This window comes from Salmo salar, chromosome ssa11 (genome assembly GCF_905237065.1).
Source record: "Salmo salar chromosome ssa11, Ssal_v3.1, whole genome shotgun sequence".
Lineage (NCBI taxonomy): Eukaryota > Metazoa > Chordata > Actinopteri > Salmoniformes > Salmonidae > Salmo > Salmo salar.
Genome location: NC_059452.1, coordinates 16856461 through 16872456, shown reverse-complemented (window position 1 = coordinate 16872456; position 15996 = coordinate 16856461). Strand labels below are relative to the sequence as shown.

The 15996-nt window shown below is 41.6% G+C and overlaps 2 protein-coding genes across 6 annotated transcripts in view; one reads left to right on the top strand and one right to left on the bottom strand.

Moving 5' to 3' along the window:
• Positions 1-7116: 7116 nt before the first annotated feature.
• On the bottom strand, positions 7117-12782 carry ubl7 (ubiquitin-like 7). Of its 4 annotated transcripts, none has more exons than XM_014126634.2 (11): positions 12677-12782; positions 11981-12161; positions 11756-11875; positions 11545-11627; positions 9429-9513; positions 9272-9329; positions 9015-9148; positions 8719-8768; positions 8460-8636; positions 8228-8350; positions 7117-7904 (listed from the first exon to the last, which is right to left on the bottom strand). In XM_014126634.2, exons 2-11 carry the CDS (start codon positions 12150-12152, stop codon positions 7764-7766), a joined length of 1143 nt encoding a protein of 380 aa, XP_013982109.1. In that variant the 5' UTR covers positions 12153-12161; positions 12677-12782; the 3' UTR covers positions 7117-7763. The 4 variants fall into 4 exon arrangements, with proteins under 4 accessions (XP_013982109.1, XP_045544807.1, NP_001167258.1 ...); XM_045688851.1 differs by having other exon boundaries at positions 8228-8347; positions 12488-12752; NM_001173787.1 differs by lacking the exon at positions 12677-12782 and adding an exon at positions 12488-12495.
• A 1240-nt stretch (positions 12783-14022) lies between these two features.
• LOC106562141 (CD276 antigen) overlaps positions 14023-15996 on the top strand; it is a 79197-nt gene continuing 77223 nt past the window's right edge. For both annotated transcript variants that reach the window (XM_014126787.1, XM_014126786.1), the window contains exon 1: positions 14023-14272. The gene's annotated coding sequence lies outside the window, so the exon portion shown is untranslated. The remainder of the gene's footprint in view (positions 14273-15996) is intronic.

Sequence of the window (15996 nt, the reverse complement as noted above, 5' to 3'; positions counted from 1 at the left end):
TTTCTTTATTGTAGAATAATAATGAAGATATCAAAACTATGAAATAACACATGGAATCATGTAGGAACCAAAAAAGTGTTAAACAAATCAAAATGAATTTTTTATTCTTCAAAGTAGCCACCTTTTGCCTTGATGATAGCTTTGCACACTCTTGGCATTCTCTCAACCAGCTTCATGAGAATGCTTTTCCAACAGCCTTGAAGGAGTTCCCACATATGCTGAGCATTTGTTGGCTGCTTTTCCTTCACTCTGCGGTCCAACTCATCCCAAACCATCTTAATTGGGTTGAGGTCGGGTGATTCGGCACTCCATCACTCTCCTTGGTCAAATAACCCTTACACAGCCTGGAGATGGGTCATTTTGGGTCATTGTTCTGTTGAAAAACAAATGATCGTCCCACTAAGCACAAACCAGATGGAATGGTGTATCGCTGCAGAATGCTGTGGTAGACATGCTGGTTGTGTGCCTTGAATTCTAAATAAATCACTGACAGGGTCACCAGCAAAGCATCCCCACACCAAAACACATCCTCCATGCTTCACGGTGGGAACCACGCATGCAGATATCATCCGTTCACCTACTCTGCGTCTCACAAAGACATGGCGGATGGAACCAAAAATCTTAAATTTGGACTCATCAGACCAAAGGACAGATTTCCACCGGTCTAATATCCATTGCTTGTGTTTCTTTGCCCAAGCAAGCCTCTTATTCTTATTGGTGTCCTTTAGTAGTGGTTTCTTTGCAGCAATTCGACCATGAAGGCCTGATTCACACAGTCTCCTCTGAACAGTTGATGTTGAGATGTGTCTTTTACTTGAACTCTGTGAAGCATTTATTTGGTCTACAATCTGAAGTGCAGTTACCTCTGCTGCAGAGGATGACTTCATTAGAGTTAACTCTGGGCCTTCCTTTCCTGTGGCAGTCCTCATGAGAGCCTGTTTCATCATAGCGCTTGATGGTTTTTGAGACTGCACTTGAAGAAACGTACAAAGTTTTTGACCTTCATGTCTTAAAGTAATGATGGACTTTCATTTCTCTTTGCTTATTTGAGCTGTTCTTGCCATAATATGGACTTAGGCTTTTACCAAATAATACCACCTCTATCTTGTCACAACACAACTGATTGGCTCAAATGCATTAAGAAGGAAATACATTCCACAAATACAATTTTAACAGGGCACACCTGTTAATTGAAATGCATTTCAGGTGACTACCTCATGAAGCTGGTTGAGAGAATGCCAAGAGTGTGCAAAGCTGTCATCAAGGCAAAGGGAGGCTACTTTGAAGAATCTCAAATATATTTACTTTTTTGGTTAGTACATGATTCCAAATGTTTTATTTCATAGTTTTGATGTTTTTCACTATTATTCTACAATGTAGAAAATAGTCAAAATAAAGAAAAACCCTTGAATGGGTAGGTTTGTCCAAACGTTTGACTGGTACTGTGTATATATGTGTGTGTGTGTGTGTGTGTGTGTGTGTGTGTGTGTGTGTGTGTGTGTGTGTGTGTGTGTGTGTGTGTGTGTGTGTGTGTGTGTGTGTGTGTGTGTGTGTGTGTGTGTGTGTGTGTACGGTGCATTCTGAAAGTATTCAGACCCCTTCCCTTTTTAAACAGTTTGTTTCAGCCTTATTTTAAAATGTATTAAATATTTTTCTACACGTCAATCCACACACAATACCCCATAATGACAAAGCGAAAAGTTTCTTCTTTTTTTAATTTTAGCAAATGTATTTAAAAAAATAATAATTATACCTCATTCACATAAGTATTCAGACCCGTTTGCTATGAGACTCAAAATTGAGCTCAGGTGCATCCTGTTTCCATTGATCATCCTTGAGATGTTTCTACAACTTGGAGTCGACCTGTGGTAAATTCAATTGATTGGACATGATTTTGAAAGGCACACACGTGTCTATGTAAGGTCCCACAGTTGACAGTGCATGTCAGAGAAAAAACCAAGCCATGAGGTCTAAGGAATTGTCTGTAGAGCTCCAAAGAAGGGATTGTGTCAAGGCACAGATCTAGGGAAGGGTACCAAACAATGTATGCAGCATTGAAGGTACCCAAGAACACAGTGGCCTCCACCATTCTTAAAAGGAACAAGTTTGGAACCACCAAGACTCCTAGAGCTGGCCGCCCGGCCAAACTGAGCAATCGGGGGAGAAGGGCCTTGGTCAGGGAGGTGACCAAGAACCTGATGGTCACTCTGACGGAGCTCCAGAGTTCCTCTGTGTAGATGGGAGAGCCTTCCGGAAGGACAACTATCTATGCAGTACTCCACCAATCAGGGCTTTGTGGCAGAGTGGCCAGGCGGAAGCCACTCCTCAGTAAAAGGCACATGACAGCCCACTTGGTGTTTGCCAAAAGGCACCTAAGACACTCAGACCACGAGAAGCAAGATTCTCTGGTCTGATAAAACCAAGATTTAACTCTTTGGCCTGAATGCCAAGCGTCACGTCTGGAGGAAACCTGGCACCATCCCCATGGTGAAGCATGGTGGTGGCATTATCATACTGTGGGGATGTTTTTCAGTGGCAGGGACTGAGAGACTAGTCAGTATCGAGGGAAATATGAACGGAGCAAAGTAGGGAGAGATCCTTGATGAAAACCTGCTCCAGAGCGTTCAGGACCTCAGACTGGGTGAAGGTTCACCTTCAAACATGACAACGACCCTAAGCACACGGCCAAGACAACGCAGGAGTGGCTTCTGGACAAGTCTCTGAATGTCCTCGAAACATCTCTGGAGAGACCTGAAAATAGCTGTGCAGTGGCGCTCCCCATCCAACCCGACAGGGCTTGAGAGGATCTGCAGAGAAAAATGGGAGAAACTCCCCAAATACCGGTGTGCCAAGCTTGTAGCGTCATACCCAAGAAGACTCGAGGCTGTAATTGCTGCCAAAGGTGCTTCTACGATGTACTGAGTAAAGGGTCTGAATATTTATGTAAATGTGATACATATATATATATATATATACACATATATATATATATATACACATATATATATATACACATATATATATATATATATATATATATATACACATATATATATATACACATATATATATATATATATATATACATATATATACATACATTTGCAAAAATGTCTAAACTTGTTTTTGCTTTGTCATTATGGGGTATGGTGTGTAGATTGATTGGTGGGAGGGTTGTAATCCAGTTTAGAATAAGGCTGTAACGTAACAAGATGTGGGAAAAGTTAAGGGGTCTAAATACTTTCCGAATGAACTATATGTCTTAAGAATGTCCCTGTGTGTTCGAGATGAAACATAAAGAAGAGGAGGATCTTTATTCAGTGCTGCTGACAAAGGCATGTTACTGTAGGCAAGGTCCCAAGTACGTTGTCCACACTGCCCAGAGGAAGACCCCTCGCCTGGCTAGAAGGAGGGAGGAAGGGAGGGGACTCTGGAAGGCAAAGGAGGAGCTTTGTCTCAATCAGCAGACTCACTCTTCACTTTGTAATGTCTCTGTGGAAACCTGAAATAGTCCTTCTCACCCTCAGAGAAGTGGTGTGTGTGTGTGCGCATTGCCATCAGCCATTGACTTACTCTGTGTCTCTCTAGCCACTCTGAGGTCAAGTGGTTTTAGTGCTTTTGTGTACATTTTCTTCCCATGTATGTATGCACTACTATAACATATCTGTACAGTCCCTCATCGCCAAATGTATATACTGAATGTATTGTATGGGGACATAGAGGCATCAAGTTTCAACCTAAATAAAGTAGAGTTTATGAGTCCAAACCCTCTGTCTGTTGGCTCTTTCTTGATGCAGCAACAAACATGTTACGAAAAAAATGATAATCCAAAAGATGTTTGGTAAATATTCCATACCGTTGTGATTACCAGTTACCATGGTAAGGGTCTATTCAATGGTAAGTGCCATAGAGCTACTCTCTGTTGGTTGATTCAAAGACGGGGTATTGCAAGAATAGTAAAAGAGGATAAAGGCACTGACGTCAACCTAGTAATGAATGGCCATCTGCTCCACACACAATCCCAACCCAGTTCTCACTGCACACCGGCCGGCCATGATATTATAGTGATTTAATTAACTAACCCAAGATCTGTACAGAGGAAATGTATTAATTGCTGTATAAGCCAAACATGGTCTGAGTCGGTCTCTAGCGTCTTTCTAGAGCATACTTAATTGATGAATTAATAAACAACTACAGGAGAGCTCTGAGAGACAGAGAACAGCGGTTCAGATTACAGAGAACACACCCTGGGCTTTGATGGTGCTAGAGAATCCTTCATTTAAACACAAGCGCACAGCGTGGCTTTTAACAAGCAGACCAGACAGCCTGGGGATTCTGACCACGTGGCTTTGATGCTCTTTCTGCACCTGAAAAGGAAGCAGTGTTAGTTAGCGTGCTCCCCTCCCCAGCTCTTCTCCTATTGCCTCCTATTGTTAGGTGGAGCTAGATCAATGTGTAAACATCCTTTCAGAGCCTCACAATGGAGCCAAGCTGGCCTATAAAGTCTGCAGTGTTTTCTATTACATACAGCTTGTATGAAGAGACAGAGGACAGACAGATGGATGTTACCACGGACAACCAAAAGCAATAAGGAGAAGGCAGGGAATGTGTGATCCACTTCCACCTCTTTTGTGAAAATGTGGAGAAATATTTTCCACACAATGTTGACATAAACCTGCAATGAACTAGTTAGTTGATACCTGAACAGGAGTGTGTTAACATACTCTCCTGAGAATCCACCCAAGGTGATTCAGGGTATTGCCGTTTTGTTTAGATTAACGTATACATCTTATTCAGATACTCTTATCGTTCTCTACCACACAGCATCTTCATGGCGGTCCATTCAGCTGCTCTGGAGAGATGTATCATTTCTAACCTTTCTCCCACTGCTGCGATATCACCCTCTCCCAGGGATTAGACAGCCACCAAGGGTTAAAACACCTGAGAGGAAATGCATCAAAGCGTCCTTTGGTGGACAAAAGAGCACCCACAGGCCTGAAAGACATGGCTTGAAAGCAGCAATGAATGCATCCATTCCACAGACAGATAGAAAAAAATGGCCCTTGTCCATCACTAACTAATTTAATATTCAGCCCAGTCATGCCTGGCAGAAAGCAATCTCAGGTAAACAGACTTGATGCTAATAACACATGAACTGCATCATTTAAAAAGACAAAAACAAAATGGGGAGACAATAAAGCAACTCTCCTCCAATTCCCTTCTGACACATGTGAGGAGGTGACCCAAAGTGAAACCTGTTATTATTCTGCTGTCTCTGGCAGTTAGATTAACTGAGCTTTTACTCTGCTTTAAATGGTCTATTATGGCTGCAAATAGTTTTTCACTGTGCAGTCATACAGTATAATGAAGTAGGACTGTCCTAATCCATCCCCTGAATCTACAGGTCAATGTTGTGTTGGACAATGTGGATAGTTCTGTCTGCTGCAGAGCAAAGCCACTATACTCAGAAACACCCAGCCACCAGTCTCTATGTCATTTATTGTCCTCCTTTTTGAATTACAGCTTCTTCCAACCAACTATGTTGTCGTAACAGTGGTTTAGATGAAAGAGAGATGGAGCAGAGTGGTGCAGAGCTTGGAGCTGCTGTACTCATGAAAGGTAATGTTCTTCTCAGGGCCATGTGAACCAGCTATGAACCTGGGTTGAGTCGCTGTGTCTGAAGTCTGCATATAGTCGGCATCCACACAGCAGCAGAATACATGAGAGAAGAGGAGCTATAATGACCTAAGACTCTGGGGGACAGGGGTAATGGGGAGAGAAAGGATGGGAGGAATGACTGTCCTCCCCTATTTCCCTGCATTTATTCTGTCCCTCTACTGTTTTAGTCAAACGTCAGTGACTCACCCGATTAAGTGCCGTTTCCTACCCAGCCAAGACATTGTCTTCATCCACAAATAACACCCTATTTGCACCCTCATCGCCCCTAGGTCCCACACAAGCCTGTTTGCATGGACAGAAGGGAGAGAGAGGTCACTATACAGCCACAGGTGTATAGTGTGACTGAACAGATCTGTCTGGACAGCACCTTCTTTCACCTCCATTTTGATGTCAGGGGGCAGACGAGGAAAGCGTTTCATCGTCTTTACATTGTCCTCCGAGTGGAGAAAATAAAGAGAAAGAACGTGCGTAACCTAAATGTAGCGCAATGACAGCCATATGTGAAGATGTGCAATGTGATTACATATCCCCATCTGAATCAGATGAATGAGTCTCCATGGCAACTTCCCTGGATGTTGTGACAGTATATTGTTGGAGGTTTGAGGATGTGATGCTGCAGTTAAGAGGATAGGTCTGACATGGCAACGACCAGCGGAATAAACAGTTTCTGTTTAATAATCACAATACCTCTACTATTGCTGTAATGCTTTTAAAGTGTTCTAACAAACAAAGAAGACCAATATATTGTCTAATTAGCCTACAGTAAGTCAATTGCTATGGTGCATCATTATTTCAATTAGCTTGAAAGGCAATCAAATGTTGTATTAACCAATTGAAGACTCAACATAATTTGAAGTTCTGAAGAGTCCAGTGAGAGACCTCACTTTGAAACTCTGTAGGAGATATTCAGAGGGAAATTGCCTGCAGGTGTACACGGCGTGCATATAAAATGGTAATGGGGACAGAAAGACACAAAGCACTGTTTGGGTGCTGCGCTCATGAAAGGGCCATTCACTGACTGAGCAGCCACATTCAACAAGACACAGTTCTAAAACTAAGCAGGGCAATTACTGAAGATTGAGAACGGTAGGGTGAGGGGGGCACACAATTTGTCCTCTTCTTCCACAGCACCCCGATGGGAGACAATGAGACAAAGCAGCACACAAAATGAGCCTGGTTGTAAAGAGCAAGCCTATTTGAATATTGAGAAAAGCCATTTGGTTGTAGCAACCGTGTTCAGCTCAGACACAATAACATCTGAATGGATGGTACTTAGAATGGATACAAGGTTATCCTTCTACAGTACAATGTTTGCGTAATGTCAGCTGTTAAAAGAGTAAAAATGTAATAAATCTCATACATGTTGGATGAGGTTATATTTTTATCAAACCACAAAATAGTCTAATACTGGTATTTACATTTACTCTCAAACAACCATTACATTATGTATGTGTTTATTGATCTGGCAGCCCAACTGAACCAGTTTCAGAATCCGTTCAAACATTAGCTAGCCATATTTGTCAAATTTCTACTCCTTATTTCTCTATTGAATGGAATTGCAAAGGAACTATGGTAAGTGGTTATACATTGCCACCTAGTGTACAACTGTATGAATCACAATTAGACTCAAGGGGTAGTCTCAACACTGCTTTCTTCCAATGCATATTTTACAGCAGATCTGAGTCAATGTTAGCGTCTGAAACAAAATGAAGATTTCTGGTAGAACACAGCCCTCTTTGATTATGTATATATTAACACAGCGATGAGTTTAAAGCCTTCAGGGGCTAGCACCAAACCTCCTTTAAATGGCTGGCAAAACATTTCTTCTTTTTGTTTTTGACTTGTAATAAAGATAAACATGTACCTTATCTACCCCTGAATCTGACTGACTCATTTAAAGGTTGTTCCATTTAGGCTGTGTATGAAAGGGTAGAGGAGTAGTAATGAGGTCTTCATGTCTGAAGCATTGTGTCCATGTAAGTGTCCATATCACAGCCCAATGTCAGAACGACCAGAGCCATCAGCTTGGGCCTGTGTAGAGACGTTTCCCCTTGCACTCTCCTCTCTCAGGGCCCTGGCTTGGCTCAGAGTCCTGGCCCTCCAGCGAAGATGAGCTCCAGAGCTGACTGGATGTCCCCGTCTGTAGCCTGCAGCGCCCGTAACATCAGCTCCTCATCCTGGATCCCCATGTCTCTCAGCTGCTGCAGCTGGGACTGCCAACGCCCCTATAAGACAGTAAAACAAAGCTAGCCTTAAAACTACTGGCAAACAGACCAAAATACAAAGTCAGAGACATTGAAGCTTAGGCCGTCATTACTCCAGCTAGAGAGAAACCAAATAGAAACGCAGCGAGTGCCATTGCTCCAGGCAGTATGATTAAGAGCACAGCTTCTATCCACAGTGTTGTCCTTTAAAGGTCGAGACCTGTGGATCTGGTCTGTCCTCGCGGCTCATGTAGCACAGTGAGAGGAGAGAGTGAGAGGAAAGGAGGAGAGGGAAAGGAGAGAATGAGAGAGTAGAGGAGATGAGGAAAGGAGAAGGGACTGACCTGGAGAGAGGACATGCTGGACATGCTGGAGGCCTGCAGAGCCTGCTGCAGTGCCTGGCTGAAAAGGTCATTGCTGACAGGAGTCCCTGCTGGCGTGGGAGGCACTCCAGATGAGGTGTCCTGCTGCAACACAGAACAAAGGGCACGCAGTTAGAAGGGCAAGTGTCTGCTCTGTGTCACTGGTAGAGGAGTGTGTTTGTGTGTTGAGGGAGGATGATGGGCCATTCTTTACCTGAGCCCCTGCTATGGGAGTAACAGCACTGCTCTCAGGAGTACTGGCCAGGGCCAGGGCAGTGGCCAGCTCACTCTGTGTTATGGGTCGAGGGCCTGTAGCTCCACTATGGCCAAGGGACACAGGCCGCATTCCTGCTGGGCCCCCGGTTCGGTTGGATGGGCCTGCCTGATTGCCCTAGTTACACAAATAGCAACGGTGTTAGCTATACTCCATCTATATTTACATTTTAAATCTCAATCCAGCTAGATTGACTCACCGATTGGAAATCTTCATCGTCATCAGACATGCCCTCAAACATAAACCCTCCTGCAGACAAGACAACGCAAACATCATACATGTTCCAGTCTTAGTGATGGTGAGTGACAGACCGATGTGGCCATCACTGGGTCGTGTTCAGTAGGGACTAAACGTTTTGAAAAAGAATGAAACAGGGAGGTGCTACCTGAACCTTGTCCAATAAGAACAGAGATTTTTGTTTTCCGTTGCAAACCATTTTTCTATGGTCTAACCTATTGAACACGACCCTGTAGTGTCCACCAGTGTGATACTCACCTGGCATGTCACTGTAGGAGCTGGAGGAAACGTTGCGGGAGGAGCCAGCGCTGGACTGAGCAGGCATGCTGCCAGCCACTGAGTGGAGGACTAGGATGATGGCATTGACCAGGGCTGGGTGAGAACTGATCAACCTACAAGGCAAAACGTTTAAAACCTTTGTATTATCCCTAATGTCACAAATCCACAGTATAGTTACTCATTCACAACATGGTATGACAATGTCATTCTACAGTATAAGGAACAAAAACACTTACACATCCAGCATGTTAGGGTCTGTGAATTGCACAAATAGATCTTTGTCTTGGAGCACTCCTGAAAGATTCAGAAGAATAGCATTGTAATGCATAACCTCCTTGGTGACATGGTTAGGATGATGTTATGTCATAACGGGCAGGGCTAATCAGTACTTGCCTAGTGCTACCGGGTCAGATCTCAGCCCTGGCGTGGCCACAATGATCTGATCTAGAGACTCCTTATTAGTCAGCATCTTAAACACCTGGGGAAGCAAATTAAGTTATATACAGTGGGGTTCGAAATGATTGACACCCTTGATAAAGAAGAGCAATAATGACTGTAGAAAATAAATCATTAAAATACTGAGCTAGTGTATGCTAAATAAAAATTGGGAAATTATATTGTTTTATACTAATACAATTGCCCAGATAAACATATTTTTATTTAACAAGTAACAGTCATGAATAATGATGAGTGAGATTTACAGAGAGTCAAAGATCTTACCCCCAAGACATGCTAACCTCCGCTGTTATTGGTAATAGTGAGAGGTTAGCATGTTTTAGAGGTAGGATCTTTGACCCTATGTAACTTTGTCACACATAATTATTCACAATTCATTCAGGATTATCTGTAATCCTGATATAATCCACATTAATGTAGAAGTGTTTAGAAACATATTCTATTCTTATTTACAATTAAAAAGTGACTCCACTGACACAATACATTATTTACCATTCATTTCAATTGGGCACAAAATAATCTGAAACACAACCAAAACAAACTGCAAATGCATCCAACCCGTTTGTAGAGTCACAAGCTTGATGTAGTCATTGTGAGCTAGGAATATCGGACCAAATACTACACTTTTGACTACTTCATTTATAATAATTTTTAGGGGTGTCAATAATTTTGACCACTACATTTTTGAGAAAAAAAGTACTACTAATTAAACAAAGTATCTTTCTTTGACCAATTGTATTAGTATAAAATAATATAACTTTCCCATTCTTTTGAGCATAAAATATAGCTCAGTATTTGAATTATTTATACTGAACAAAAATATAAACCCAACATGCAACAATTTCAAAGATTTTACTGAGTTACAGTTCATATAAGGAAATCAGTCAATTGAAATAAACTCATTAGGCTCTAATCTATGGATTTCATATGACTGGGAATACAGATATGTTTATGTCGGTCACAGATACCTTAAAAAAAGGGTAGGGGCTTGGCTCAGAAAACCAGTCAGTATCTAGTGTGATCACAATTTGCCTCATGCAGCGTAACACAGAGTTGATCAGGCTGGATATTGGCGGGAACTGGAACACGCTGTCGTACACGTCGATCGAGAGTATCCCAAACATGCTCAATGGGTAACATGTCTGGTGAGTATGCAGGCCATGGAAGAACTGGGACAATTTCAGCTTTCAGAAATTTTGTACAGATCCTTACGACATGGGGCTGTGCATTATCATGCTGAAACATGAAGTGATGGCAGCAGATAATTGGCACGCCAATGGGCCTCAGGATCTCATCACGTATCTCTGTGCATTCAAATTGCCATCGATAAAATGCAATTGTGTTTGTTATCTGTAGCGAATGCCTGCCCATAGCATAACCCAACGCCACCATGGGGCACTCTGTTCACAATGTAGACAAACTGCCTGCCCACATAACGCCATACACATGGTCTGCGGTTGTGAGGCCAGTTGGACATACTGCCAAATTCTCTAAAAAGACATTGAGGCAGTTGATGGTAGAGAAATCAACATTAAAATTCTATAGCAACAGTTCTGGTGGACATACCTGCAGTCAGTATTCCAATTGCATGCTCCCTCAAAACTTGAGATATCTGTGGGATTGTGTTGTGTGACAAAACTGCACATTTTAGAGTGGGCTTTTATTGTCCACAGCACAAGGTGCACCTGTGTTATGATCATGCTGTTTAATCATCTTCTTAATATGCCACACCTGTCAAGAGGACAGATTATCTTGGCAAAGGAGAAATGCTCACTAACAGGGATGTAAACAAATGTGTGCACAAAATTTGAGGAATAAGCTTTTTGTGCATATGGAACATTTCTGGGATCTTTTATTTCAGCTCATGAAACACGGGACCAACACTTTACATGTTGTGTTTATATTTTTGTTCAGTGTATTTTATACATTCATTTTTGCTAATCTTTATCAAGGTTGTCAATCATTTTGGACCCCACTGTAACTGATATAATAGGATTTCTGATAAAGACATCTTTCTACATTTTCATTCTCAAAACCATAACAATGTTATTACCGAGTCTCTGTAGGTGGAGTTGGAGTGGAGGGCTGCCTGCAGCACACGAAACTCCCTGGCTGCAGTCGTCCTGTTCACTGGCTCTACAGACAAAGAGAGAAAGACAGGAGAGATACATTACTATGGTTCTTTGTAGAAGTAACCTTATAAAAAGAAACTTCTAGTGACATGGCGCTTCTAAGAGGGTTCGAGTTAGTCTGCCAAAACCCACCTGGATTGATCTCTGGTTCAGGCCAGGTCCTTTTGAGGATGTGCAGGGTGGAGCCAGGCTGGATCCCACATGAGTCTAAAGTCAGGTCATCCTTCAACTTGCGACCACAGTGTACCAGCTCTGACATATTAAATACACATAAAAATGTAGACACAAATCATAAATACAGCACATTACTTAGCTACGTTAGTTGACATGTGAGTTGTTCACCTATGCAATGCAAACCTATGAGTTCGGGGTCCGGTAGGGAATCAGGGAGCTGTGCTGCAACGAGCTGTTTCAGAGTAGAGACTCGGTACCCGCCGGGAGACACGTCTCCAGGCATCGTCTCAGGGAAGTGGAAGGTGGATTTGGGCTGATCCACCAGCTTCAATGACAGGTGCCACTCCGACATCATGAGATGTTGCTAGACAGGAACAAGTTACAACGATAATCTACATTGGTAACAGCCCCACATTCACGAATCTAAAACTCGCTAAAGTTTGGAAAAGTAACGTTAGATGACTAATCTTCTGATATGCACAGCTAACGTTACAGTTAGCTATTAGCCACTAAGCTAGCAGGCTAGCTATCGCTGCTATAATGCCACTAACATTAGGCATTAACATTTTTAGCAAGTAAAGACCGTTAAGATTACGTTTTCAAAAATAACGTTTGTATGGCAGCAACTAAAACGTATTAAATCCAGGAATGACACATGAAACTCAATGCAAAATTGTACTGCAGACTCACGATTTGCTTTGTTAAAACGATGTTATGTCCGTGTTTAGTCACGTGGTCCACAATCACGCTGACCAAGGCGAAAGTAATGGAATATACATGATGGTAATAATGTATAATTCATTTGCTATCACGGTCCTTGCTGAAGCAAAATGTAACAACTGCAACGTAGATGTAGCAAATCTAACCAAATTACTTTACCTTTTCTACAGCAATTTGAAGATACTCCACACCCCTTGTTGCACATTTGGTCAGTTATTGGGCCGCAGAGCCTACTTTCCAACTTTTCTGTGCCATTATCAAATTATTTTAACCCTCAAACTACCAACATATTTTACATGATTATTACCAGCTGGAGTCCTTTTGCCCCAAAGATGAAACAAAAAAAACCTGAACGTATTTAGACTTTTATCAAAACATAATTTGAAATCTAAATGTTCCTTGTTGTTGTTAGGATTTAACAATTAAATATGATATTGAAAACGAAAATAACAATTTGTAAGGTATTGGACTCTAAGGTCTTGTCAGAGGGGTGCGAAGCATCAGGAGTCAGACAGGATTCAGATGCGAGATTGTGTTATTCATTTAGGTGCAGAAGGGTTCATTATTTGGATACAGGATTATTTCTCACACAGCTGTGTTCAGCAGAGCCCATCAAATCAAAATCATATTGGTCACATACACATGGTTAGCAGTGTAAATGTAAAACCAACTCTCTTTGTTTTAAAGACATTTTTTTTTAATCCATTATTTTACCAGGTGAGTTGACTGAGAACACATTCTCATTTGCAGCAACAACCTGGGGGAATAGTTATGAGCCAATTGGAAACTGGGGATTATTAGGTGACCCTGATGGTTTGAGGGCCAGATTGGGAATTTAACCAGGACACCAGGGTTAACACCCCTACTCTTACAATAGGCGACTTGGGATCTTTAATGACCTCAGAGAGTCAGGACACCCATTTAACATCCCATCTGAAAGACAGCACCCTACACAGGGCAATGTCCCCAATCACTGCCATGGGGCATTGGGATATTTAAAAATTTTTAGACCAGAGGAAAGAGTGCCTCCTACTGGCCCTCCAACACCACTTCCATCAGCATCTGGTCTCCCATCCAGCAACTGATCAGGACCAACCCTGCTTAGTTTCAGATGCAAGCCAGTAGTGGGATGCAGGGTGGTATGCTGCTGGCTATTTATTGCAAACTTCCAGTTCAACAATGGCATCTAGTTCATACAACACTATTGCCTATCCAGTTTATTTTCATCAAAGCATATGACCCTTCATCAGACAAAAATGTGTAATCAAGGTATTACACGTATTATTATTAGCATTAGTATATTCAAAATTATAAAGTTGTGTATGAAGAATTTGAGATGTACAAAACATGATAGAATATGTAAATTGACGAGCACCACATGTGTTTAATATACTGTATGCTTGCCTTCAACATAAAGGGTTAAATAAAGATGAAAATAAAAAATAAAGGGTTAACATTACCCAGTGGTGGGGGTCGGGGGGCAAACGCGTGACATCATACTGGACAAAGCACCGTATGGGAGTGGTTTCTTAGAATCGAATGAATCCTCCTGAAAGTAACGTTTTTCAATTCCTGTAGCGGAACTATTACTTTCACAAGTCAAAAGGGTTCATTGGAACACTATTAGCGCTTATTTTGTCGGATATCCCAAAGAGGGTATACAAAACTCAACAGAATAAGATCATATGCGATTTTGTGTAACAAATCACTGACGCTGGATGGTTGGTGATTCATAAGTTGCGTTCCCCAAACATGGTAAGTTTTTACATAATTTTTTATTTACATTAGTCAAAGAAAATTACATGAAACGTGGTGTAGTAACCATGTAATAACGCGTCGTTTCGATTTTCTGTTGATTTTGAGAATGAGACGCGAACATTTCGTATTGCTTGCAGATGTAAGCAACAGCTGGAGTGAATGAAGCAGAAACGCTGCATGATTGGATATACGGCTACTACTGCATCTTATTCGAACAAAAGACAATAGGCTCGTTTAAGAAACTCATTAACAATAAATACACTGTAAAGTAACTTCGATGTAAGTCTCAGTAAGTTAATGTCCCAATTGTGGTTTTTGTTTATCACATTTTACCAAAGCTTACCACTTTTACCATTTTACCACTTAGCTAGACCGCCCCCCCCCGACAATAAATTGGAACAACCATTCAGTCAATATATAGCTGTCCATAAGCCATACGTACTCCAAACCAGTGGCGGTCGCTGCTGTTTAAGATTAGGGAGGACAATTATTTTTTATGAGTATGGTCTTATTTCTATTACAGAATACTGGATGACTGTCATTCATCTTCCATTCAATCAGCTCAATGTAACATCGATAAGTTTAGGCTACTACGTTATACTGAAATTTTCCCTATACCCATTGTGAGGTTGCTACAACCTAGCCTATGAATGAAAGTTTATAACGTAGGTGCACAGGTCGAGAGACAAATTAGAGTAATCAAGGTGACAGTGACACATTCAATACCGCCTTGCACACTCTTGCCTGCAACTAGCTGATCTAGGGTGTAACCATTAGTCCAAACAGTTGCAAACAACAGTTTTTATTGGACAAATTCAGGTAGGTTTATCCCCATTTCGTTCTGCTTGCTTCCATCTCTCACTTTCTCTCTGATGCTTCTCCTTAATTTTTGAAGAAATTAATTTGTTCAAAAACTGTTCAACTATTGTCTTTATCTCTCTCTTTGAGTCAACTACTCACCACACTCACCTACTCACCACGGTAGCTTATGCTTTCAGTAATAGATTTATTCTCTGATCCTTTGATTGAGTAGACAACATGTCATGTCTGTTTTTTTTTTTTTATGTTTCACTATGTGTATTTATCTGAAATTCACTGAGTAGGATGGACCTCCCCTTCCTCCTCTGAGGAGCATCCACTGCTCAAAACTTAATTATAGGCTGTAAAGCTTGATAATAACATGGTTGTCTTGCTTTTAGACAAAAGACTGCTCACTGGGCAGACACAGGTTGAATCAACTTTGTTTCCACGTCATTTCAATGAAATTGTGTTGAACCAACGTGGAATAGACATTGAATTGACATCTGTGCCCAGTGGGTGGTCTCCTATTTGTTGGAACCGCTGTGGTTGGAACTTGGAACACATAGCAGCCTTACCCCATCACAGAGATGGGAGGGGAAAAACATGTTCAGGCCCAGGACAACATAGGGTAAACAACCTGGGTGATTATAAAGTATGATAAGGTCTTCTAGAACAGTGGTTCTTAAACTGTGGGGCGTGCATTTTTAATGAACTTAGTCCGGCTTTCAACTTACTCCTCAGTCAGCACTTTTCCTCTTATCATGTCAGTCATTGCAGACCTTAGAGAGCTATTTATAACTTGTTAGAAATGTCCAGAATAACTCGCGGTGATGCTGGAAGGGGGGCCTCCCTGGACTTGGTTTTATCAAATAAAAGTGAATTCAACAAGCCAATGTAATGCCATTGTTGTTTTACCGAGG